The sequence below is a fragment of the Ascidiella aspersa genome, chromosome 9 (genome assembly GCF_963924565.1).
Source record: "Ascidiella aspersa chromosome 9, kaAscAspe10.2, whole genome shotgun sequence".
Taxonomy (NCBI): Eukaryota; Metazoa; Chordata; class Ascidiacea; order Phlebobranchia; family Ascidiidae; genus Ascidiella; species Ascidiella aspersa.
This window is the reverse complement of record NC_139455.1, coordinates 10,481,617-10,508,955: the sequence shown is the minus strand read 5'-3', so window position 1 is coordinate 10,508,955 and position 27,339 is coordinate 10,481,617. Positions and strand designations below refer to the sequence as shown.

At 33.1% G+C, this 27,339-nt stretch overlaps 3 protein-coding genes across 4 annotated transcripts; 2 read left to right on the top strand and 1 right to left on the bottom strand.

The window, feature by feature from the left end:
• Positions 1 to 1,043: 1,043 nt before the first annotated feature.
• LOC146132948 (acylglycerol kinase, mitochondrial-like) lies at positions 1,044 to 2,751 on the top strand. Its single transcript, XM_083396839.1, has one exon. The coding sequence runs from the start codon at positions 1,128 to 1,130 to the stop codon at positions 2,421 to 2,423; it is 1,296 nt and encodes a 431-aa protein (XP_083252965.1). The 5' UTR covers positions 1,044 to 1,127; the 3' UTR covers positions 2,424 to 2,751.
• Positions 2,752 to 5,701: 2,950 nt separating this feature from the next.
• Positions 5,702 to 26,876, top strand: LOC146132946 (superkiller complex protein 2-like). Of its 2 annotated transcripts, none has more exons than XM_083396837.1 (28): positions 5,702 to 9,456; positions 11,933 to 11,999; positions 12,494 to 12,704; positions 12,767 to 12,839; positions 12,957 to 13,119; positions 13,185 to 13,253; positions 13,446 to 13,502; positions 13,561 to 13,664; positions 13,792 to 13,916; positions 14,417 to 14,507; positions 14,852 to 14,942; positions 15,609 to 15,810; positions 16,718 to 16,802; positions 17,509 to 17,692; positions 18,557 to 18,720; positions 18,837 to 19,049; positions 19,276 to 19,386; positions 19,543 to 19,654; positions 19,899 to 19,975; positions 20,278 to 20,487; positions 21,016 to 21,228; positions 21,924 to 22,073; positions 23,052 to 23,164; positions 23,270 to 23,483; positions 24,798 to 24,908; positions 25,263 to 25,484; positions 25,967 to 26,147; positions 26,426 to 26,876. In XM_083396837.1, exons 2-28 carry the CDS (start codon positions 11,954 to 11,956, stop codon positions 26,584 to 26,586), a joined length of 3,753 nt encoding a protein of 1,250 aa, XP_083252963.1. In that variant the 5' UTR covers positions 5,702 to 9,456; positions 11,933 to 11,953; the 3' UTR covers positions 26,587 to 26,876. The 2 variants fall into 2 exon arrangements, with proteins under 2 accessions (XP_083252963.1, XP_083252964.1); XM_083396838.1 differs by having other exon boundaries at positions 11,933 to 12,004.
• LOC146132947 (leukocyte elastase inhibitor-like) lies at positions 6,460 to 11,076 on the bottom strand. Its single transcript, XM_083396840.1, has 8 exons — positions 10,842 to 11,076; positions 10,487 to 10,603; positions 9,551 to 9,727; positions 9,241 to 9,385; positions 8,852 to 9,026; positions 8,399 to 8,541; positions 7,422 to 7,548; positions 6,460 to 7,024 (listed from the first exon to the last, which is right to left on the bottom strand). The coding sequence occupies exons 1-8, from the start codon at positions 11,021 to 11,023 to the stop codon at positions 6,864 to 6,866; spliced, it is 1,227 nt and encodes a 408-aa protein (XP_083252966.1). The 5' UTR covers positions 11,024 to 11,076; the 3' UTR covers positions 6,460 to 6,863.
• Positions 26,877 to 27,339: the final 463 nt, after the last annotated feature.

Genomic DNA, 27,339 nt, shown 5'->3' with positions numbered 1-27,339 from the left:
ACCCAAAGTGCGTTCCTTTAATATATGTTTTAATGCTGTGCCTGCAGCACACCTACGAAAAATATATGACGATAGACAAAAGACAACAAAAGCAATATCCCAGTGGCCGAAAATTTGAGGTTTACATTCTTTATGTTCTGATTTTACGGTTTTAATGTCTTCCTAAAGTATCTTAAAATCAAAAAGGACTCCAGCAATAAGACTAAAATTAGAGCAACATTTAGAGTGCGGGTTTGGGTAGGTTTTAGGAATATTATTAAATAATAATAATATATACTTGACCCACAAAGTAATAGTAATACTGGTAAGTTATACAAGTAATGCCAATTATGTAATTTGAATTTAGCATTCCAATTTTATATATTTTTTCTAACTGAATCTAAACCAGGAGACAGCTGACTCGATGAACCTTACGGTCTTTCGCTGTCTCCTGGGATCGTCAAATATTTCAAAACAGTGATTTTGTCGATTCTCGTTTTTTTTTGATGTTCCAAATAAAATCTTGTCCATCCTATACACCCTCAGCCAAACACTAACCGACACCCTAACCCTAATATTGTGCAGCTAAGGCATAGTACTAGAACGTACTTCTTAGTTGCAACTAATTCTGTATAGCCGTTTACCGAACTTTAAATAAAAAAAGCGCATGCAAAACTTTAAATTAAGAAGGGCGTACGCATTTTTTTCGTAGAATAAATTTAATCAAGTTTTTCCACTGGTAAGGGCATATAAAGTAACTCAGGCAATGAGTTTTATGGGTTTGGTAATATTTTTTTATATCAGTCAAAAATGACAATTTTAGCTATGTTGACGAATAACCGGAATTACAAAAAAGCTTCTCAAGATTCGGGATTGTAAATTTGCCGGAAATCCCGGGAATTTCCCGTCAAAACAATCCCAGAGAGAAACCCTAGTTCACACTAAACGCGGCTAGCGTTAACAAAAAGCGTTTTTTGAACGCTTTCTGTTGCATAAAGTTTAAAAGTTCTAGCATATTCCTAAACATATAGAAATTAATAGCAATTTTATATTTTTTCAGGCAGGAGAGCAAGCGCAAAGTTTTCGCATTATTTGTTGCGTGTGTTAAACGCTTTAAAGTTTCCTAATATATCCTGTTAATGTAAGTAATGAACTTTGTTAACTCAATTCGGAACAATCCTAAAAAGTCCATTGTTGGTGGTGCAATTTGTGGTGCTGTTGGAAAATGGTTGATTGGGCGGTATGATGACCATCTCTTTCGATTTAATGTATGCCAAAAAGTTGAACATTATGGCACAGAAATTATAAAAAACTTTCAATCACCAAGAAAAATAACTGTATTTTTAAACCCTGCTGCAAATGGTGGTGGAGCATCAAGTGCCTTTGAAAAAAATGCTGCTCCAATACTCCATCTTTCAGGATGTGAAATTAATGTTATACGCTCTGAACATGAGGGCCAAGCAAAACAATTTATGTCTGTACTGGACCAAACTGATATGATAGTCGCAGCTGGAGGAGATGGAACTGTACATGAAGTTGTTACAGGCTTACTTAGAAGACCAGACTTTGAAAGTTGGAGGCATATTCCCATTGGAGTAATACCACTTGGGAAAACCAACACTATATGTAGTTTACTAAACACTTCCTCTCCAGAAAGACCAGCTCAAAAAATCATTTCTGCAACCTATAATTTACTACAGCAAAACACTCGCCATATGGATGTTTTAAAGATTGAAGCAAATAATGGTAAATCAATTTTTGCATTGTCAAGCGTTAGATGGGGTTCATATCGTGATGTACTGGATAAAGCATCAAAGTATTGGTACTTTGGCCCTTTTAAAATATTTATGTCTTTTGTATTTGGTTCCATGAAAAGTAGTGTCCAAGCACCACGAATTTTAGATCTCTCCTATCAACAACCTCAATTGATTCCAGTGGCAGACTTAACGAAAAATAAAAATGTTGAGCTCCACAAAGCAACTACATCTGTACTAGCAAGTCTTTTGAATAGTATAACATGGCTGTGGCCTTGGGAATCAAATAAATCTGATGTTGAATCATCTGCTTCTATAAATCAAAAAGAGCCAGTGCTTTATAATCTCCTGAAATATGATGTAAGAGACTTGGAGTTTTCAACTCTTGAGGTTTTAGTTTCTGCGAACAACCACAACCCACAAGTTGATCGAAAGGTTGCTTCAGCTATGGTGGTTTTGGAGGACGACAAATTTAGCATGATTGATTTTATCAAAAATGGGCCATATCGTAGTGACGGTGGACAACACACTGCACTTCATCCTATGGAAACCTTTGAATTTAGTAAGATGAAATTTAACCCGAAACAAGAGTTAGACACTTGGTTTAGTATAGATAATGAAAACTATGAAGCCATGCCTTGTACCATTGAAGTCCTTCCAAATAAATTAAAAATGTTATACTCTATTTAAATTGTTACAAAAATGTCTTCCAATTTTACTATATTTAAGACTTGATGAATATTTCTGAGCCCTTTGAAACTAATAATGTCTGTTTACGATTAAAAAAGATAAAACATATGTGTAAAGCACTTGACATGTATTTAATTAGACATTAAATACAACAGTGTTTTTGTTTTGTTGATAGCAAACTATTCTTAATCAATCATATGGTGTGATAGAGTAAATCTTCTTTTTTTATGTTTCAGCTGAACTGTTTTTTGTTTTTTCGATTTGAGAATTTACCAACCGATTTTATAAATTGCATTTAAAAGGCTAGTTTATTGTTGCTTTTGTTCAGGATCCTACCAGTATTTGCTAAACGTTTTAACTATGTTAGAGTGTTAACTCAAACTGTGATGACTGCATATTTGACTAAACTTTAGACCTTGGTCATACAAGACTTCAAAGGAAAGGTGGTTAAATCCAAATGATAAAACTAAGGTGAATCTGTTGACAATTAGCTGATCTTGTTGCTTGTCCTAAGAAAGGAAAATAGAAGTGAAAAATTCATCACTTTAACAAACACCACATACACAGACAAGTATTGGTCGTAACAACTTTTTAATCCTTCTCATTCACTAAATTGATTCAATCTGGACCTACGGACCTAGCTTAAAACAACCATAAAATAATTATGACCACAAAGAAAAACATGTACACAGTTTTAACAGTTAGAGGGAATGCTTTTCCCGCCTTAAAAAATGGATATGTCGAAGGCAGCAGACCAGGCAATTTTTTAATTTTTAAAAGCTGGGTTAGTAAGTATTCTTTTTCTAAGTTTTTCTTCAACTGAATGGTTTTTATGATTTTCTACTTTAGGCAAAACCTGTTTATAGCTTACTTATAATGACTGCAAATTGGTTACTATTCTAGACCCATGCCAGTACAAAGAAGTGGGTTATTTAGGATATCTATATTCTTGAAATTGATAATAATTTATTCACTGTTATGAATGCATAAAAATAATATAAAACTAGTGAATCCTTAATTTCTCTTGAGTTTTACATTACCGTAAAGCCTAGCAATTTACCAATTGCCAATACTAAAAAGTTGAAATTTATTGTTTGTTATTGCTGAACATAACATAATCACCATTTTTAGCAAATAACTTGTGTGTTATTAGTCAGACACAAGATTGAATTGTTATGACTAGGGCGATTATTTTTTGACTTAACAAATAGGCAATTTTGACCTGAAAAATTTTGAACTGTTGGAAATGTATATATTGTTGTTTGGAGTACTACATTAGTGTCTTGGCGTCGTCAACCACATGGTTTTGATGTTTTACTGACTACAAATCAACCACAATAATCAGTTAATTTTTCAGGTTAATGCAAAACTGATGAAAATGCTTGATATTTTTTTTCATTTTAAAAAAACAACCATCTAAAAAATACTGAATTAAAAAATTGTGGTGTAAACAGTTAAAATACAACATAAAAATAATTGCAGAAAACTAACGAAGATCCAGTTATCGAAATAGGAAATAGGATAATTGCAAATCACAATCTTAAAAGACAGCAAATACTGTTCAATAAATTTGTCCAAATCAGAGAGGCCTCATTGGTTAATTCTGCATGAGTATACCATATTTTGCTCTAATGGAGATATAGTATAGTTAAAATGTCATTGAATATAAATCAAAATTAAATTTTTTTGAAAAAATTTAGCAACGAATTTAAAAAAAAAATGACTGATATTTATAAAAAGCTGACTATAGTTCTTAATTTTATAATCGATTTATGTCTATTTTTAATCTATTATTACTTTATAATTTTGACCTAACAAGTGAATTTTAACAAATTTTTTTGACAAGTCAAGACATAATCGCCCTAGTTATGACCAATGTAAACTATGAAGAAACTTGCTTGTAATAAAGTAAAGCTGACTACTTATCCTAAAGATTGTTTATCGTTAAGAAAATAAGTACAAATAAATATAATTAAGATTTTAAAATAAAATTTATTACAATATTTATAGAGAAATTACATTAATTTTTATGAAGATTAAGTAGAGGAAAAAGTCAGGTTATGTTAATCAGTTTGTGATTAAAACAGATACAAATGAGTTTGATACTAAAAGTAAAAGTGTAGTAATGAAATCTAAACAAAAATTGAATAATCTATACTTTATACTATATAATTTAAGGCAGGGATCACCAAACTTTTTTCATTAGGGCCAGATAACTTTAAGGCATGGCAGTAGCAGGTCGGATAACTTATAAAGATTAAAAACGTTATCTTTATATTTCCATATTTGACTTAATATTTATAAAATGAAGGAAAGATGAATAAATATTTATCTACCTTTTAATGGGCTTAATGAAATTGTTATTTATTTTAATTTTATCTATATTTAACTTAAATTTGCAAAATTTTGGTTACGGTAGTAAAGTAATAATTGCTGTATTTTAGAATCATTTGGAAGACATGCCGGTCCTGGGATAATTAACCGACAGGCAGGCAGGATCTGGCCTTCATGTCGTAGTTTGGTGATCCCTGGTCTAAGGTGTGGTAATGAGGAATGCTTGAATGAGAATATTAGGATATTGTTGAATAGAAGGTTTCAAAATTAGAATAATGAATCCAACATATTGAATTCTAGTTTCTATTTTCTAATTTAATATTCGCCCACATATTTATAATCTAAAAATTTGCTGGGTTTTTAATGTTTTGCTAAATTTGTGCAGTGTCTTTGTTTTACCTGACAAACTTGATCTCAGTATGGCAGAAAGCTGGCGACTTGGCGACTATGTCGGCCGAAGAATCAGAAGGAAAACCGAAGAAATTGGTCAAAAAAAAATAATAATTTTAATTATTTTTTGCGTGTGCTTGTTCTACACATATTCAATCCAATATTTTTTTTAAATGCTAAATATGTAGGAACATTTTGCACTAAAATTGGCAGAAAATACTTTTTTGTGCCATTCTGAAAAAAGTACGAAGGATGTTGTTTAGCAGGGAAAAGCCAGTGTTTGGCATATAGATTGTTTATTAGTTTAAAAAGTACTAAATTTCGATAGAACTGTTATGTATTTGCAGTTTTACTTGATTTGGCAAATACTTCTTATTAAGTTAAAAAAGCAATCATGATAGTCGCCATTCCTGTTAAATAGACAGGTATAACATTCACATATGGGCATAACGAGGATGTACCACATATGGGCATAACAAGGATGTACTAGGCCATGCTGTTCAATCTAAGGCTTAAACTATATTTTTGACTGTTTTAATTACGTAAACTCAAAATAGCCCATATGTATTTATTTGTGTCACAACAAAATTTTGTGCCTACGGGGCAACTTTATTATAATTTGTTTACTTCTTAATAATCTTGTTTATCGCCTAAACATGGCAAGGTTAATACATTCCTTTGACGAACACATCATTTAAGTTTTTGGGCACAACCAAAAAGCCGAAGAGTTTATGCCAAAAATGCTTGTCACCAGAAGGCTAGCAAGATTCTGCCAGCCTGCTTGATCTTTTGTGCATAGAAATAATATTCTGTAAAGGACAATACCCTATTCTGTATTACTATTGAAAAAATGTCTGCACCTGACATTATAGGTGGCCACCGCTCACCAATAACATTTCCTTAAAACTGAGTAATGATTACAACAGGGGTATCATAACATTAAAAATAGTTGTTGCTAGAAAATATGCTGACATCTCATCACATGACCACAATAAAAGGAAGCTTTTACTTGATACTTTTGTAGATACAAATTACGAGCAACATTCCATGTTAAAACAAGTTTTTTTTAAATAAATTTTAGCCATTCCAATTACCTGTTACAAACTGAGATTTATGGAATATCTTGGGATGCAGTATTCTGTTTTGAACATCCCTATTTTGATTTAGTTGGTGGGCTCTAAAGTTTCCTGTTTGTTGCCACCCTGTCTTTAAAAACATTGTTTCCTTTGCCTTTCCTACCTGTTCTATGGCATGTTGATAGAAATATCATAAACCATAAGTAAAAATTGTATAAGTAAATATCATTGCACACTCAATGTACATTGTTTTATTTGTAAATAGCACTGAAGATTAAATGTACATTGTTTTGGTTTTGTAACAACAACTGCATATAATAACATGCAAACAGTGTTGTATGTAATTATATATTCTTATCTAGGCTTCCATGTGAAGCACTAAAATGTATGGTAACAGAATCTATAAAACAAACTAAACTTTTTACAATATTGTATATGATAATTTAAAGATTATATATTCAATTTATTTTTCACTTTTATAACATACCAGATATGTTATGGGTAGAATCACAAACAATTCATTTTTTTATTCGAATCAAACATGTATTTTTGTTTTTTTTAACCTCCAACCATTATGCTCTAAACATGTTTTTGTTGAAGAGTTTATACACAATAAGTTTTTGTATTACAACGATGTTATTTATTTAGATGCTGGGTCTGCAACTTTTCCAACAAAAGTAAACATGTTAGCAAATTCATTGTAGATAGCAAAGACGAATGGCTTAGTTATATTAAGAATAAGTGGAGTCACATTGCTACGAGCTGCAACAGAAACACTTGTTGCTGCCGCTGCCTTTGTTCCTGTAAAGTAAAAGTAGCCTTGTGAAAAAAATTAAAATGTGTTGCCATTGTTGAAGTTTTAATGCAAGTTAGATGTTAACCAAATTTGTATGCGAGCAAAACCTTGTCCGGCCCTAATGAAAACATCATTTGGAGCTAAATATGGTCTCTTATCAAGTTGAATCATTGGTATTTCACAGGCAAACTTGTCATCAAAAACTGTTTTTGTTACCTTACATTTAAGTTTTTTATTTATTTGTGCGTTTTTTATTTATTATTGTGGTTTGTTGTGATAAAATCATAAAAACCAACACATGTTTTTCTTAGCTATAGCTGTTTTTACAAGTTATTCATTTTAATATCTGCTGAACGGCTAGCTGTCATTTATTAGCCAATCATTTAATGTTTTTTTACATACCATTTTCGTTCACTTCAATGTAGGCTTTATGCCAAATATCTGAAATATAAAGTTCTTCGTTGCTGATTCCTTGCAGGTTGCTTAGATTTTCATTAAATATATCCCGAACGCGCATGTTTTTCAAAATCTATCCAAAAACATATACATCAATAGGAGTTACATTTTTTGATAGTTCTGTAGACAGCATGTACTTGAAAAAACATAATACTTCTACTGCCCACATCATTTACTTATCTTTGAAAACATTTTAGTTGTTTCTTGTTATTATAGGGCTAAATTGTCTATATTACATAATAAATCCCATATTAGCTTTTGTATAGCTTTGTGACCTTTTTGAATTCCTTTCACAGCAGTTTGTTTTAATACCTTGCCCAAGAAACAAATATAGACTTTCATTTATTATCATTTAGCAATTCGTTGTTTGTCGAAATTAGGTAAAATGTACCAAAATTTTTGGTAAAATGTACAACTGTACTTCGTTATCAAACCTTGGTGCAATGGATAGCTTGAGCAGTTCCTGATTGAGCAGCATTAAATATTTTTTCACTAAATAATTTGCTAATGAAATATGATTATAACAAATATATATTTTATTCCAGGCATGATGTGGAATATTGTTTTATCTTGTACTAATCCAGACACTGATTTAGTCTTTTAACAATTTGCTTGGACGTACCGCCAATAGTTTCAAACTTATTTGTATATACATTGTTTTGGTTTGTATATCAAACTTTAAAAAAATGTTATTGTGGTTTTAACAAGTAAAGGTTACCATTAACTTCATTTGAAGGTAGAATGTCATTAAATGCATCAACTCAACTGTTCCAACAATAAAGTGATATAATTTAGAATAAGTTTAGCAACAGAAATACTGTCAAGGTGAGGCCAAGGATTGTAGTAATGTTATGTCAAAGGATTTTTTGTATCAAGCTGTGATGTTATTGTTTATATGTAAAAACCCTTGTTAATGATCTCACCTGCTTTAAATTAGTTGTTGCCTCAAATTTAAACTTCGGAATTGTTATTTTAGCCTTTCGAGGTATCCACTTTTGATTATATTTTTTGTTTAAATTGAAGTATTTTAAAACATCTTGTGTCTTGGTTGTCAAAGTGTCAATATCTGAATAAATAACATACAAATTAACAAACTGTTTTGGTTATATTATTTCATTTTTCTAGCGTCTGCAAAAAAATAATACTAAACAAAATATTTTTTTCAGTTTATTTATTTATATATGTATATATTATTTGCAAATGGGTAGTGTTAATTAATTACTAAACTTTGCAATTCTCAATGTATACTGATTATTTTACATAAAAAATTAAATAAATGTTCTGTCAATCATAAATTAATTAAAGAGAGTTTTTTGTCTTGTTCCAAAACATTGTCTCACATGCCACATTTTTCTGTTAGTTATCTTAAAGCTTACCACCATCAGTGTGGTATCCAATTATCAAATATGATGTTTTAGACTTGCTTGACTTGTATTGAAAAGCTACAAAGTGCATGTCCGTGTCTTGGTCAAACAACACTTTTATTTCACCAGCCCATTTCATACACTCAACATATTTGATTACAGTACTATTCAAGAAAAAGGGACACATCTGAAATTCATTAATATTTACTTTGAATAATTTGTTTACTTTTTACTACAAGTCATTTTATGACATATTAAAAATATATTATTAGCCAATTTGATACTGATGTAAATTAACATAAATTACGTCTTGTTTGCTGACTTATATAAAATTTTAGGTAGACAACTTTAAATTTATTTGCTTTCTTTCACTCTAAAAGATATAGCAAGTTTATACTTACACCATTGTTCAAAAAATTTTTTTGCCACTCTGCCTTAAAATAAAGTGCATTTATCAATACTAATCTCGTTGCTGTATTAATTTGATCACTTTGAACAAGGTCTTGTATTAAATTTTCTGTTTTGTTGCTCACCCAGGAATTTATTCTAAAATGAACAGGTAAAGTGTAATAACTGTGAATTAAAAGGAAATGAACCTTAAAGAATTTCAGCTGCAGGTAAAAGTATATTGCACTCTTAGTTCATTCTATTTGTTATCACACAAAAACAAACATAAAGTGACACCAGATTTTTTGTGCGAAATGTTTTTACCTTCTCGATACTTCTGAAGCTTGATTAAAATCAACTTGAAACATTTCTGATCTGTATATATTTATCAATTGACTAATGTATGAAGATGTAATGTTAATATCTTCTGTACTGAACATTCCATTTGTCATAATTAGCCGTTGTCCTGTCGGTCTCTCAATGGCATTAAAGTATAGTTTTCTATTAAAAAAAAAATTAAGATAAAGCATTCTTTTACAAACAAGTGAATGATTTTAGCTTTAAAAATATTGTAATAAATACCTATAGTATTAAACACCACATGGCTTGTCTAGAACATAAAAACATCACCTTCATATAGAATACCCTCTACTTACCAAAATGTATCTTATGTAAGCGCTATTTCGTTATTGTTTTCTTAACTTAAATTGTTATTTAACCCATTAACATTCTTAAATGAATTTCAATATTTGGGCTTTTTTTGGGATGATTTTTGAATGTGATTTTTTTTAAACCTAGTAGGACTTCATATAACAAAATTGAAAAAAATAGTTGAGCACTTATTTTGCAAAAATTACAAATGTATTTACACCGTGGATATTAAAAAACATGGTTGTGTTTAACTGTGTACTTTGTTACACGCTCGACTAGCTATTTAATGAAGTTCTGAATCCAAAATAGTACAGTGTTACTACTGCACAATACTTTGTGATTGACTGTACACAGCATGTAACTACATGAAGCAAACTGTCCTTATCATTGTAAAATAATGTAATGTAAGTTAGCTTTACCTTCACTAACCTTTTTTAAACTTTGCAACATATAAAATTATAGTTTAATTCGAATTGTTGAAAGTAGAATATCCGATTCTTAGGATTCAAATCCTTCTGTTTATTTTTGGTAAATCACTTATCGGGAAAACAAATTTTGAAAAACAAGTTTGATTCTTAACATATGATAGGTACCATATTATAAGCATACTTCATAAGATTTTGTATCCTAGAATCATCCATATCAGTAAGTCCCAATGCTCTTTGAATTTGAAAGTATGAGTCACCTTGTGCACCTGCTAGAACCATTCCTAATGCTTGGGTTATACTAAAAACAGATTACAATTTTATAGTGCTATTTTCATATTTTAGAATATTGTGTAAACATTTTTTGTCATGATATTTTCATAATATAAAGTTAAAATCTAGAAAAACCTCAATATTAGTTTTTACATTTTAAATTTATTCTTCATAGCAATTTTGGCTTATAGCATTTATTTATTATTTTATAAGTAATGGTAAATATATGTTTTAGACATTATAAAGTTGGACAATTGGCCACTTACCTGAAAGGAGAAAATACTATATTGTTGCTTTTTTCATTTGATTTTAATATATTTTTATATAGTGTTGCTGAAAAACTCTTTAAGAGTCGTGTGAAGTCTTTCATATTTTGACCCTGCTCCATGTTAGCAGGAGTTGCTATTATTAAAATCACTCCAAATACAATTATTGAAACTAAATTCATTTTTAAAGCTAAAGCAAACAACAAATGGATATACCTAAAATGATATAGAATTAACAGAAATATTTTTAAAAATATACTATTTATTTCAGTTCTGTAATTGTTTTGCTAAGTGAAAGTATATTTTAGTTCTTGAGAGCAATCAGGGTCTAGGACCCTCATTAATGTTGTTGCCCTTCATATGACTATAACATATGACTAAAAATGCTCTAACACTTAACATAGTTGCTGTGTTTACATAGGCTAGTCCCAAATAACTACAAACTTCTAATTTTATCTACACATTAAAATAATTTTGCACCCGACTTCATCTAATACACTAAAATGTCTGAGGTATAATAACTTACTTTTGATCCGTAAATGGCATTAGCTAATATTTTGGATCGAGAAAATTTTGTTTGCTTAATTTCACTGAATAAACTAAGTGGTATTGAATGTATCTTGCATGTACTTCTGAGAATAATAGGAAGTATTTGACTTCCTATGTTGTACTGTCTCGGCTGCATTGCTTTGTAATTACAAGTGAATTCAGATGAATTGAAGTAAATTTTATATTTCCAAACAAGTCAAGTAGTTTTACTGAGAGAAACATGCCTCAGGCAACTGTTTGGTATCATGTAACTGCTTGTTCCAGCACAGTTGTTTGAATGCGGACACAATATAATATGACACAATATTCTAATTTTCTGTTTAGCAATTTTCTTAAAGTAATTCTGTTAAAATTGTTTGTTTCTTACCACCATGTTGCTTACCACCATCACTTAACAATTTGTAACTTCATTGTCACAAGCGGTATCATACTCTGATGTATAGTTTGGTTTTGCTATGCACATTCATGTAATTATGCTTGTTATAAACAGTAAATCCTAATGTTTCTGTTTGCATTAAAAATGAAACACATTGTTTTCATAGTTCTGACATTTTTGAAAGTTCATGATGCCTCTTGACGAAAAGACACCAAGTTCAATGGGCAGTTATGGTATAGTATGTTAAGTCAATGAGTAATATTATTTTCAAAATCAAATATGTGATCTAATTAATTTTATATATAAATATATCTTTATCTAAGTACGTTTTGTGAACAAGATTTAACTAAGCGTATGCCCTAGACTTACTTTTTTATTTATTGAAATTCTTTATTTTGAAAGGAATTCATCGATGATTCAGATAGTCTGTCTTTAGGTGTACATCCAAATTGTAATCAAATATGTGCTAATTTGTTAAGGATTTGCCTTAACAAATATTCTCACAATAGTTTTTTAAATATTTAAAATTACTAATCATATGTAAACTTGTGCTTTAAAAGTTTTATTTTACACATGTTTTTGTTTATTACTGAGCTTCCATATCAACTATTACCGATCTTACATTGTATAAAAAGTACAAGAAAACTTTTAAACCATTAATCCTAATAATTGCATTAGGTTTTGGTATATTTAAACAAGTACACAATTTGAATTTGTTTTTCAATAGATTTCAATTTTAAGTTGATGGACCTTGACGAGGCTGGCGGTTTTTCTATTGTTAGTGATCAAAGGTTATCACAAGAAGCTATCTGCGATCCTAGCAGTGTGTTACCTGTTAGTTCTCCCCCTATTCTGAAGTCTGTAAACAATTGGGCTCACGAAACATTTTTAGAAAATCTAGAAATAGATGACATCCATCATCCCAAACACACTCAAAGGTGGTACTGGAATTTAGTAGAAAGTTTCTGTAGAAAAAACTAATTTATATTTATTGAAACAGGTTATGGTTGAAAGAAAATGACATACCCTCTTTATTTGCGATTCAAAACTGTCCTCTGCAAACATCAGTCCGAGTAAGCTACTACACATTGGATTTTTGATATACTTTGAATTTAGAAAGCCTATGATTTACCTTAGCTGTTGTAACATTAAAACTAAGCTTTTTCATTGATTGTTTATTATTTGTGTAGGTTAACCGCAATGCCACCACTGGAAAAATGCTCGATTTTTTTGAAGAAAACAATAAGTGTGGGTCCATTTTGACAGTAAACAATTCATGCTCTTTATTTCGAGCTCCTGGTTCCCCAGCAGATTCCATTCGTGGAAAAACAACAAACTATCCATTTTGGCCAGGTTAGATATTTAACTTTATGTTGGACGTTTATGTGTTCAGAGATTTAATAGAGGTTACCTTTTAGGAGGAATGGATGAAGAAAGAGTAAACCAACTTCTAAGGGCTAATGACCAATCATTTGAATTTACCTCTAGTATGTCTTACTTTATGCACTATGCCAGTTTAATTATGAGTTTATATAGGAATATAGGCACAGTTTAGTATAGCCCCCTTATAAGAAAGAGAAAACAAAACTATATATTATTATTCGTCATAATGTTATAATTGTTATACCTGTAATTTGTGGATATTTTAAGTTGCTATGAACGCTTTGCATACATTTTAGACCAAAAGAATTGCCCACCTGGATTTGACAATGGAATCAACTTCAATAAATTAAAAAGTAATTTTTATATTGTTTTATAAAACATTTAATAATATATTGCCAATACTTGATTCAGAGCCTCAAATGTCTGGTGTTTTAAACATGAATGACCTGTTGGAAGAAAACGAGTTTGCTGACATTTTTAAATCCACTGATGACAGTGAACTAAATAACTTAAAGGTAATTTGTCATCATATGTGTTTAGCATAGTTCTGTAAAGTTAAGTACATTTTTACATTTAATATGTAAAATAGTGTGTAACGTTTACCATTTTATTCATTTATTATAATATTGGGTTTATGTTCAGGATGTTGATCAAAGTAAGGGTGAGATGCCATCAAACCTTAACCTTGAGATACTGCTTCCGCAACAGAAAGAGCAAGAAGTTAGCAACAACCAAAGCTGTGAAATTGAAAGTTTCCAAACTAAAAGGTTTTTTATATGAAGCTTTTTAATAGTATTTCACCGTACTAACTACTGACTATTAAACTAAACTGTGAAAGTTAACAATACTGACTTAAGTGCACCTAAGACACTCTTTTAAAATGACTTGACTTAACTTTTAAGTATTTTAGACAAATTTGAGTTAGGATAAGTGTTTCATATTTTTTAATAAAACTGAGTTGTTTATCTAAAATACTGCACAGAAAACTATTTGCTAGATATATATTGCTTTTTGTTATATTGTGACATTTTTACCAATTTTAATGATTTGACGGTTTATTTTTATGTAAATGACTTGTTAACTTGCTATCACAAGACTTGAGTGGAACTTAACTTGGGGAACTGATGACTTAGACTGGGACTTTGACTTGTTATTATTTGCAAAATACTAGACTTGTCCAAAGGTTATTTTTCGAAGATTTGACTGGGACTTGTTATTTGGTCAAATTCTCTTTAATATTGTTTACAACTTATTTTTTTAATCAAAGAACGGTTTTGGATGAAGTATGGGCAGAGAAGGTTGATATAACTAATCAAATTGTTGACTTTCATAAAAAAGTGCCAAACATGGCTCGTGAGGTCAGTATTTTTTTTTAAATTTGCTTGTATGCAACTTTGTAATGCAAACGCACCTCTGGTGCCATAGAGAATACAATGTTATTTAAACAATTAGTGGGAATGCACAGGGCAGTGAGCCACATTTACACGTGTATGTTTTGCACAATCTTGATTTCTCTACATCTAGTCGGAACTATACAGTTATTTAAATGTAGCCAAACAGTATAATTGTGACATTTTATATAGCCCACTATTTATATTTGAGAAGATAAGGAACCATCAGGTAGAATATGGTACGTTGAATTACAAAAAGCCCCATGTTTTATTTATTAACAAAAATACATTTTGCATTTTTTTACCTACAGTGGCCTTTTGAACTGGACACATTCCAAAAGCAAGCCGTCCTCCAGCTGGAAAACCACCAGTGCGTGTTTGTGGCCGCACATACGTCTGCAGGTGTGACTGAGAGTTTCGACTATGATTCACTCCTGTTGATAATAATAATCCAATACCAATGCTTCTGCGCACAATTTAAGGTTGATGTCACCATTAGATTTTAAAGTACATTTGTGACGTTCGCCACTCTTTTCGACCGGCCGGTGGTTCGCATTTATTGCGTTTTAGTTTTCCTTCGATTCCTCTATAAAGTAATGCAATGCCGTTTGAACCACAAGATAGTACTTTACATGTAAAAGTGCCTTTTTGAGAAAGTAAAACTTACGGTCTCTGGTCAAGTTACACTCAAAAATTCATACAGGTGCAACTAATCGACCTAGTTTGTCAGCATACCCTTTCCCTTAATAGAGTAAGTCAATATTACTCAAAGCAAGATTGCAGCAAACTTTAGTTTTGTTTTGAAAATGGATTCCTTAATTTGCAACCGGTTTCTGTTTAAGCTAATTTAACTCCGAAGTTGCCAAAAATGTTTGCACATTATCCTAATTTAGTTGTGGATGTCAAACTGGGCCCGCGGATCCTTGCGTGTGAGAAACATTCGGATAACTTCTTGTAAAAACCAGAAAGTGAAGCACATGATGCCACAATTAGAAAATATAAAATGCGGAGTATGTATATGTTTACCGTAACCTTCTCTTACACAATTTTATTGACTTTTTGTTACAGGCAAAACAGTTGTGGCCGAATATGCGATAGCGTTGAGCGCTAAACACGTAACACGGGTGATTTACACTAGCCCCATTAAAGCTTTGTCAAACCAGAAATTTCGGGATTTTAAACAGACGATTGGTGACGTTGGCCTAGTTACTGGTGACGTACAAATCAATCCTGACGCTTTCTGTTTGATCATGACCACAGAAATCCTCAGGTAATACTTAAGTCCTGCTGAAATGTAGTTTGCACGGTATTTAGATGGTCAACCTTGCCCATCGCGTCATGTATAACATTCAACATAAATTATAGCTCTCATTTTTTAATTCGTCTAGTATAGCCGAGTGTGTATGACAGAAATCTCAAGTAAAACATTTACTTTAGTAACGTTACCTCGATTGTTGTGAAAGGTAAAAATAGGACAGTCGTTTGTAAACAAGGGAAACTCTATTTATTCGTCCCACAGTGTTTCACGTAAATTGTAAACAACTCTTTTGCCCGCAATGACAGAGTAACATTAATTAGGTTAATACGTTTTTTGTAAACCGTTTGCTATTCAAGCAAGGTTTGGAAGGTTGATTGGATTTAGAGCAGTGGTTCTTAAACTGGGGGCGCGCCCCCCTTGGGGGGCGTGTGAGGTATACAAGGGGGGCGCGAGAAATTTACAAACTCTGTGATACTGACTAAACATTAAGGCGAAGTGATATTTCCCTGCTACTAATACTCAAATTAAACAATTGGTATCCAAAAAACAGTTACATCCTTCGCATTAATGCAACTAACCTGGAAATAAATTGCTGTTATGCTTATGTTTTTTAATTTTGAAACAAGGTGGGGCGCGAGTTTTGTTAAAACTGTAAAAGGGGGGCGTGTCTCAAAAAGTTTAAGAACCACTGTTTTAGAGGAACATAATTTAATGACGCTGGTCGCTGAGGTAATCGGTGAGACGCAAAACATTTGTACTTTATGTTACGTTAAAGACGCCAAAATGGTTTAAATGCGAAATTGTTTCTAGTGTAGCCATTTTTTATAAAAAACGCAGCGATACATGACGTTTTGTTTGATTTCTGTGTTTTTTTTTCAGTTTCGTTCCTCGTAAACGAAAGCGTTTTTTTAATTTGCAGATCGATGTTGTACAATGGATCCGATGTAATTCGGGATCTCGAGTGGGTTATTTTTGACGAAGTGCATTACATCAACGATGCCGAGGTAGATAAGGCGCAACGCTTTCACTCCAAATTTGAAAGCTCAATTCAAATTACAACCTGTCGTTGCTATAGCTTCATGTGTCACATTCAGTGGCTCTCAAACGTTTAAGATAATTTGCATTACGAACCTTTTACAATTTGTTAAGGGACACACGATCCCATATGATAAAGTGTAAAAGATCACTATCAAAAATACTATGTTATATAAAAAGTATAGCAAATATAAATGCATAGTGAAGTATAAAAGATGGATTTCTTAACTAATTCATCTTTTTTCCCTCTGAACTCTGAAGCTTCTGTTTTAAACAAAAGGCTTTTCGAACAGAATGCGCTGTGATTATTTTTTTATGAAAGGCAAAATGTTAATATTCCGAATTTTAACCTTCCAAAAAGTTAAAATAATTAATTGGCATTTGCTTATCAGGGATGCAAACACGTAAAACACAATGAATATATGTAATAACATTTTTTTATTAAAGTTTATCGTTAGAAATTCGTCTTCGAAGTGGACTAAGACATACTTAGGCCACATTAAGGCTAAAAAACACAAACAGTTCGACGAACACCGATTCTTCATAGATCAACACAGCAAAAACTTCGAACATAAAACTTTTAAAGTAATAATTTAATAGTCGGCTGGCCACAGTTAATTATCTTCATTTTTATGTTTTGCTTGTTGGTTTTATTTTTACTTTGTTTTCCTTTAGCGTGGAGTGGTTTGGGAAGAGGTCCTGATAATGCTTCCCGACCATTGCAACGTCATTCTTCTTAGCGCCACAGTTCCAAACACGATGGAGTTCGCCAACTGGGTGGGAAAAATTAAACGCAAGAAGATGCACGTGATTAGCACCCTGAAACGACCCGTGCCTCTCGAGCACTACCTTTACACCGGTATGACTAAAATAGATTTGAATATGATTGCTACAGAGGGCTCGCTTTTTTACGTAAAAAATCCGTACAAGTTAAGGGCGTGGCGTTTGTCTTTTCCAAATAGATGTAAATGTAAACTGTGACGTAAAAAATATATATTTATATATATTAAATTATGACATGTTTTTTAATTGCCAAAACAAACCACTTTAGGGATTTAAAAAGGTACTAACTTGTGGTACGCTTTCCTGTATTTAAAAAAATACTTAAAAAAAATAATTTTAAATTGGAAATAATAAAGTTACTTTTTTAAAACGCGACTTTTAAAAGCGTTCCACGCTGAGATCCAAACATTTCAAGAAGTAATCGCTACTTGTTAATGTATTTGATATGACACTAACTGTGATATTATGACTTCACTTCTGCTCGTAGTTTCTTCTGTAATTATTATTCAACTCAATGGATTTTTTTACAGAGGGCTCGCTTTTTTACGTAAAAAATCCGTACAAGTTAAGGGCGTGGCGTTTGTCTTTTCCAAATAGATGTAAATGTAAACTACGCAAAAAATATATATTTATATATATTAAATTATAACATGTTTTTTAATTGCCAAAACAAACCACTTTAGGGATTTAAAAAGGTAATAACTTTTGGTACGCTTTCCTGTATTTAAAAAAATACTTAAAAAAATAATTTTAAATTGGAAATAATAAAGTTACTTTTTTCAAACGCGACGTTTAAAAGCGTTCCACACTGAGATCCAAACATTTCAAGAAGTAATCGCTACTTGTTAATTTATTTGATATAACACTAACTGTGATATTATGACTTCACTTCTGCCCGTAGTTTCTTCTGTAATTATTATTCAACTCAATGGATTTTCAGGCAATAGTACAAAAACAAGTGACGAAATTTTTTTGCTGGTCGACCATAACCGTCGTTTTCTTACTCCCGGCTACAACAAGGCTGTGGCGGCAAAGAACGAACGCTCCACGAAACACAGCAAGTCCTTTGGTGCTAAAAAACATCGTGGTGGCAACATGGCTGCGGTATGTCCTTAACTCTCGCTAACTGTGGCTAATTTACTTGTCAATTGTCTTATAAAAGCGGTTTTGTAAATTTCCAACGATCGTTTTTTTAGTGTTAGCCTGCGTGATTTTTTCAGGACAAAAATATCTGGTTATCCCTGATTAATCGCTTGAGAAAGAAAGACCAACTGCCCGTTGTCGCTTTCACGTTCTCCCGACGTCGCTGCGACGAAAATGCGGCTCGTCTTGAGTCGCTCGACTTGACTTCCACGTCGGAGAAAAGTGATATCCACGTTTTTTTTCACAAGTGTGCCCAACGACTTAAGGGTACCGACAGGAAGTTACCACAGGTAATACTTGATCACTCAATTTTATTCCCTTTTAATTGTTTGCAATTAAATGAAGCTATTTCTCTGTATCATTTTCAGATGGTAACTAAATTGTTTTTTCTTCCGCCGTGAATGGTTGTTTACCAAGTTAAAAAACTTATTATAGTTATCGTTTTTTTGGAACTTTGTTTTTCTGCATTACTGAACTTTTCACCAATTATATTTTACCTGTGTATTCTCCAACTAGGTTCTCCAAATGGCAACTCTTTTAGAGCGGGGTGTTGGCGTGCACCATAGTGGTATACTTCCCATACTCAAGGAAGTTGTCGAAATGCTTTTTGCCAAAGGCTTGGTCAAGGTTTGTACAATGTCTAAATGTAAACCTAACCTATTGAATGTTTTTTCTTTTTGTCTTGAATAGCGAAGTATATACACTATGTACTTACATTCCTTATTGGGAAATATTACACTTACTAAATATTTTGAGGCTATATCTGTTGTTTTGATCTTGTAGCTTTTGTTCGCGACTGAAACGTTTGCCATGGGTGTAAACATGCCGGCTCGTACTGTGGTGTTTGACAGCATACGTAAGCACGATGGGACTGCAATGAGGAACCTACTACCAGGTGAAGCCGTTTGAAATGCACAATGTAGAATCTTGCTAAAAAAAGGTTACTTAAACTCTTCCATTAAGTAGTTAACATGTTGTGATATTTTATTTGTTTGAAGTAGGAAAGTTTTGTTTTAAAGTGGACGATGAAGAAGTAACGTTCATGTTTTTAAACGTTCTTGTAGCGAAGATACGCGGCAAACCTTTTTGTCATAGGCGAAGTTTTCACTGTCTTAGACTAACCACTGTTCGGTTGCTAGGTGAATATATTCAGATGGCTGGCAGAGCTGGTAGAAGAGGCCTTGATTCTACTGGCACTGTCATCGTTCTTTGCAAGGTATTGTTGTTTTTGTATAAACAAAACGCCACGAAATTGAAACCTGTTTTGCTATCAGGCCTTAAAGAGGGAAGCAGAAGTAATTTAGCTTGAAAACAGGCCTTATTTGATTAGGACATTTAAGCAAGCGTGATTTCAAAATGCACCAGTATGTGATTTTATCTTTATGCTTGGTTAATACCCGAAAAGTCCGATATACCCGAAAAGTTCCGACTAACTAAAATCACAGCATATTACAAGTTCGCGCCTTTGTTGATTACGACTATATATATATATAGTAGGTTACATTTTTTCTTGAATAGGGCGATGTTCCTGAAGCGTCAGAGTTGAACCATATGATGTTGGGTAGACCGACCAAACTGGAATCCCAATTCCGACTCACCTACGGAATGATTCTCAACCTCCTTCGCGTGGAACAGCTTCGCGTTGAGGAAGTTCTAAAGAGGAGTTTTTCCGAGTTTCACGCACGGAAGGACTCTAAAGCTCAGGAAGAGCGCCTTAAATATCTGCAGGTGGTCGACTGGTTCAAATATTTTGGTTTATAGAAGGGTGTAGCTCTGACTCTTGCAATGCTATAGAGCCCGAATTTACTATAATGCTACAAAATTTCGACGATCTAGTTCACTCGTCTCCTTTTGAGGCTCTGTGAGAAAGTTTCAAAGGGTCGCGAAAAGTTTCAAAAGGGTAATGATGCATTTATTTTATTAGTTTCAGGTTTCTAAGCAATTTGAGGGGATGACTGCTCTCTTATGATATCATTTGTTTACTAATTGAGGTGTGAAAAACTATCAAACTCTTTTATATCGTTAACTAGGTGTCCGCTTTAATCAAATTGTTTTAATTTTACTGCAAAAAGTACCGGTTTCACACAAAATACTAAAAAGCCCTCGGCTTGAGCTTTGTTTATCAGTTGACTGAGGTTTGGCAACTGTTTTGTAAAATTTCTTGTGACAATGTGATGTCGCTAATTTCAAAGTATAGTATACGCATGTTTTGGTTTGGATTTTTTATTCTACATGAGTTGTTTTATTTAAATACAGACATGCATAAGTGAGCAGTTCGAAATCACCGAATTGCTCACGAGGACAGATTACGAGCAATATTTGGACAGCTGCCATCTACTTCTCGACACTCGCACCCGCTTGCAGAAAGCCACTTTGCTTAGTAACGTCGGAATTCGAATGATGCAAACTGGAAGAGTTGTTGTGCTCAGTGGCTTGCAATATAATCAACATATTGCGGTTGTCTTAAAGGTACAGTATACAAAGTTCTTATGAAGGTTAACTAACCATATTTCGACTGTGACAAAACAATCTTACTTTACGGTCCATGTAACTTGAAAATTCATAAAAAAATTCTATTATGAAACTACAGAACCATAACCCAAAAAAACTGAGTTGGCTTTGGACTATGAGTCATAAATTCTGCATAAACTTGAGCGTAATCGTTACAGATATAGCAAAACATTGCTGATAAACCTCTTGTCAATCCTAATTTTTCTACAACTCTGTGATAAACAAACTGTACATTTTTTTTGGAAGAATTTACACTTTTAAAACGTAAAGCGGAGTAAACCAATCGGAAAGTGTTTTCGGTAAACAAAGATTTGTCGGAAATCAAGACGAAGCTTGAAAAAACAATAGCCTGCGGTGATTTCATGACGTTAATGCTATGCAGGCAGTTTGGTCGTTACATCTTTGTTTTCTGTATCAGTTATATATTTACAAAAAAATCACTGAATGACACACTAATTTCAGTTTGCCCACCCAAATACCCAAAAGTAATATTGTTTTGTATTACGTAATATTGTTAGCAGTCTAGTAGTATAGTTCAAAGGTATGTATATTTAAGTTCCTTTTTTAGTATTGAAATACCTTCAGTGCATAGGTTATTCAAAGCGTCGTTTTCATAAAATAAGTGCTGATACTTTTGTTGCTGTTGATTTTAGGTAAATGTGTCCAAAGCGGAGAAGACTTTTACTGTTCTTGTGCTAACTCAAGAAGGTGCTGTTGAAACAATTCACGATGATACCACCAAATGGCATCCTGATGTTCTTTTGCGAAAAACTCTCTTTAGGCCTGAGAACCGTGCTTGCCAGGTGGGCTTGCATTTATTCAATTATTTTTTTCGTCACATTTAATCGTAACTTGAAATGTTCAAGTTTTCTCATAACAACAGTTAATTTAAAACACTTTGTGATATTGGTATAAGAAATTAAACTACATATTGTTAAAATACAAAACAATGGGTGTTTGAAGCCATTTCGCAGAAATAAATCGTAATGCAAATCTACAAAAAATAATGGAGTGTTGCCAAAAATTATGTTTCGGTTGTTTTCAGCCAACACTATAGCTTAAGTTGTACAGTTTTGTTATGTTTCCGTTGTACTTACAATAAGATTTGTAAAGCAGCTTAAATACGTGCTGTTAAGAATACAATGTTACTCCTGCCAGTATTACGTAACTATTGCTGTCAATTGCGCTTTGTCTAACCTCGTTGGATATTAACCAAAAGGTCGGCTTTGAGTAACCCCATAGCATATTTTATCGTAAGCCGTACATTGGTCGCTTAAAAAACTGTGACGTCTAACTAAGTAGGGCACCACATATAGTAGGCAGGGTTGTCCGATACTTCACATTTTATTCCGATACTGATACCCCATATTTTTGACACAAAGTATCCCGATCTGATACCAAATGACGTCATTTCCCTGCTTAAAACAATCAAGTTAAACAAAATTGTACCTTGGCTTAAAGGACGACTTTTGCTATTTATTAGGCAAAACTTACTTTAGCGTTGAAAAGTTAAGTTTTCTACAGTTTCTAACCTTTGAAAGGGTTACTTTTTATACTATAATCATCGCGTTGACTCGCAAATCATGGCTGAAATTCAAGTATTAATTTGGTATCGGATGAGCACCGATGACCTTCTAGTATCGGCGAGTACCAATACTACCACTTGGCTTTGGGTATAGAAACCGAAGCAAGCACTTCAAATGTTTTGAAACAGCGATAGGCACTTCCTGTTTTTTGTGCAGTTCTGCCGTGAATTTGCTCATTAAAAAATTACGTTGCAGGTTATTATTGAAGCTGCTGCAAAAGATATATCTTACGCGACCACGACAATACTTAAAATTCCAGCGGATAGGATTATTGCTGATCACAGCAGAAGACAGATACCACGATTTAGGCAAGGACCAGTTTGTTTCGCTTTTTAACAAAAGTGTTTGCCTCTACATTTGAAATTAAACAAATAAATGTTCTTGCGTTTAATATTTTTTCAATTTACATACAGTTCTGATCGTCCCGATGAATCAGTTTTAATTGCCACCCAAGAGCTGCTGCGTTTGGTCGAAGCAAACCCAGAGGGTTTGACCCCGGTTGACCTTTTAAGTGACCTTGGGATCAGTCAACTAGAACTTGTGGAAGAGGTTATGCGCATGCGTTCTATTGAGGACTCGATTGGCTCTATGTACAGCTGCACGTCATTGCCGCGATTTAAATCACAGGTAAAAATAATATAAATTGACAAGTTTTAAATAGTCTCATTGTTTCCAATATGTGGTTGTATCGAAATACAACTTAAATGATGGTAAACAAAAACAGCTCCACTCGTAATTATTTTTGTTCTGTAACCTTTCGACGACCTTCACAAGTCGCCTTCTTGAGGTGAATGACACCAAACATTTATATAACTAAAGTAAGTAACTTTGAACTTATTCATTGATGTCTTTTACAAACAGTTTCAAACTAAATATGTTCAAAAATAGGTTTGAACCCCTAAACGGTTTTCCTTTCATTCGTTCCTTTAATAAAAAAATTATAATTACCAAAACTTGGATGACAAATTCTCGGTACACCAATTTCCAGACTCAACGTACAACCTTCTTCACAAGTTAATTGTAACTTCTGTTAATTTTGGTCTAAAAATATTCATATTTTATTCTTTTATACACGAGGCACATTTGTATATATTTTTTTCTTTTACTAATTGGATAATTCAGGGATGTCCAACCTGCGGCCCGCCTGATATTTACGTGCGGCCCACCACTAATTCTCACTTTCAGTAACCTTTATTAAAAACAGTTGTTTCGAATATATGTTTGTTTTTCTGAATGTGTGTTTTTCCGGACCGTTTTAAGGAAATATGTCAGCCCAAACACGTGAAAACTTAAATTTTCGCATATTTGCGCATAAGTTCACTCTCGAAGAACGGGTGTTTATAAGTTAGATTGTTTTATGACGTCACGATATGACGCAACTTATGACGTCACCCCTTTAATTTGAGAGATTTTGCGGCCCATCGAAATTTTTAAAGTGGCAATGCGGCCCATTCTGCTAAAAGGTTGGACATCCCTGGGATAATTAATCAACTTGGAGAGACACGAAGCAACTTAACTGCACGGTAGCCATTATTAGCCTTCTTGTATGACATATTTAGTAACACATGTTGGGTCTCTATTTCCTTAAAATTAAATGTCCTATATGCCTGTAAATTTTACCTCTAAATTCCAATGTCCTACAAGCCTGTGGCCTCTTATCACTATTACATATTATGTTGTCCGTAATGTTAGTGCTAAACATTTCCACATTCGCCTGACGTGGAACAAAAAGTAACAGTTGGTTATAGCCCACTAAAAAACTTTATTAAAACTACGCGGCGCTATACGATCGATAAATGCGTACCACCACTAATTTACATGCATTTAACAATACCCATATTATAAACACTGCATTAACAATACCCATAGGTTACTGTAATATTTCTAAAATAACGATTACGAACAACGAAGAAAATTCCTAAATGACATTTTCTATTCAAGGTTTTAGAAGTTGAATCTTATCTAAAGATAAAGCGAGAACTAAACGAAATCAAATTTTTGCTGAGCGAAGCCAGTTTACACCTGTTGCCCGAATATCAACAGAGAGTAGAGGTAAAGTGCATATTTGTATGCTGGGTTTCGCTAAAAAAGTTAAAAAAAATAATACATAAAAATAATACATAAGTCGTTATTTGCTAGTAACATGACAAAAATATAGTATAGTAATTCTATTACAACCGTAGTTTAACTAGGTATTCTTATACCAGGTCAATTATTTGTATGTTGTTCATTAATTGTCTAAATCGGCCCTTTACTTCTGTAAAGTACATCTTATGTAGTTTGCAAATATAATTGGTATGTGCAGTAAGCACGCCAAATCGTAACAATGCACTATTTATTTACGTGTTAGCAAAACTTATCACAGAAATATGTCTTTGTTTTCTTAGCCATTTCCGTTTTCTTCAGGTACTAAAGCAGCTTCGGTACATAGACACTGGTGGTGCTGTTCAGCTCAAAGGCCGCGTTGCTTGTGAAATATCGAGCCACGAAATCGTACTCACAGAACTTGTGTTCGAAAACGTCTTCTCCAGTCTGGAACCGGCAGAGATTGTTGCACTACTTTCGTGCGCTGTCTTCCAGCAGAGGATAGACATGGAAGAGGTCACGCTTACAACAAGGCTAAAGGAGGTGATTAACATATGATTGCCACTGCACCTTGTATCACCTATGTCAAGCAATACGATGCGTTTGAAGTCGCTTGATGTTATTGCAACAATTACAAATAAAACGGGTTCTAATATTAGTTATCTGATTAGTAAATAAAGTCTTTACAGCGTCGTTTTAAACCTTTTTACATAAAGTTTTGTTAAAAAGGTTTTTCTTATAGCGAAAGTATTTTTTTTTCGAAAACTCGTACTGCTTTTATGTGTATACCAAACAAAATACGCAAATAAATAGAAAATATTACATGACAGCAAGCAAGCAACAATGTGTTCACAATAATTTGTGCCCTCTGTTTTTAACTCCACATGTACATTGTACACCCTTTCAACAACAAAGATATTCGAACTGCTTTGCACATCCAGCTGTGCTACGAATACATATGTCATATTGCACTATTATGCAATGTTATTGTAATACTTCTCTAACAATGCGTCGTGTTATTCCAGGCGATACAGCGCATTACGGAAGTTGCGACGTCTGTTGGGCAAACACAATATGAGCAAGGAATTAGGCAACCGGTCGACGATTTTGTCACCCAGCTTAAGTTTGGTTTGGTCGAGGTTGTGTACGAATGGGCTAATGGGACAAGTTTCAAGGATATCACAAACCTTACTGATGTGCAAGAAGGTAAATCTAGCCGTAAAGTTGTCGTAACGTTTCCAATAAGCAACCTTTGTTTTGGAACACAATACACGTATTTTTTTAGTAATTTCAATAAAAATAGTAATGCCATTGTATTCCATAAAATCGACATTTCGAGGTACAGAAGTTTCAGCAATGCCTCATGCTATCAGACGTTTCAACAATGCCTCATGCCATCATCAGTTTTTCTGCTGTTTTTGTCTTTTTTTCTTTCTTTTTATTAATATTTTTATTGAAACAACATTTGTTGTATGAACAAAAAGGCGTGATTGTTCGCACCATTCAACGACTCAACGAGACTTGCCGTGACGTCAGAAATGCTGCGCGCGTCATCGGCGACCCGAACCTCTACGCCAAGATGGAGAAGTGTTCTGAACTAATAAAACGGGATATCGTTTTTGCTGCGAGCCTCTACACCCATTGAAATGGTTTCGCAATAATACACTTTCGTATTTAAAATGAAACTGAAAGTAGATCGAAAGGAGAAAGGGCTCTACACCCATTGAAATGGTTTCGCAATAATACACTTTCGTATTTAAAATGAAACTGAAAGTAGATCGAAAGGAGAAAGGGGAGGTGACCTAGAAGTAAATGAGGCACGTCATGCGCGTCTACGTGCCGTGCGTGTTGCTTAAGGACGATATACGTCATTACTGTATTTCATAGTGCAAAGCTTGCAATTTCTTTGTAAAATAAAATTGAATGTCTAAAGTTCATGTTTTGATGGATTGTGTCTCACTAACATTCAGCGAGAAAAAATTCTCTAAAAAGGGAAATTTCTTCAATGCAGCCAGCATTCAAAAAACGCCTGTTAATTTAGACAGAAAATTGCCCTTTATTTTGCCAAAAGTAAACTATAGGTATTCTTTGGGTTGTTTCGTATAACTACACACTTACAATGGAAAACTTTTTATAGGTATTTTTTTGTTAAAAATAAATCCACATGTTAAATTGATGCTCGCGGTGTTTATGGTCATTCGCAAGTGACTATTTTATTCCAAAAGTTTGCCCCCCAGTGCAATTTGTAATAGTTTACGTGTATTCGTATAGAGACCTTTCCGATTGGATCTAATGTTTGTATTATTTACCCGACTCCGGATTTGCAACATGTAATATTTTTATCTGATACGACAAAACAATACAGTGGATATTTATCATAAATGGTTAACCAGGAATT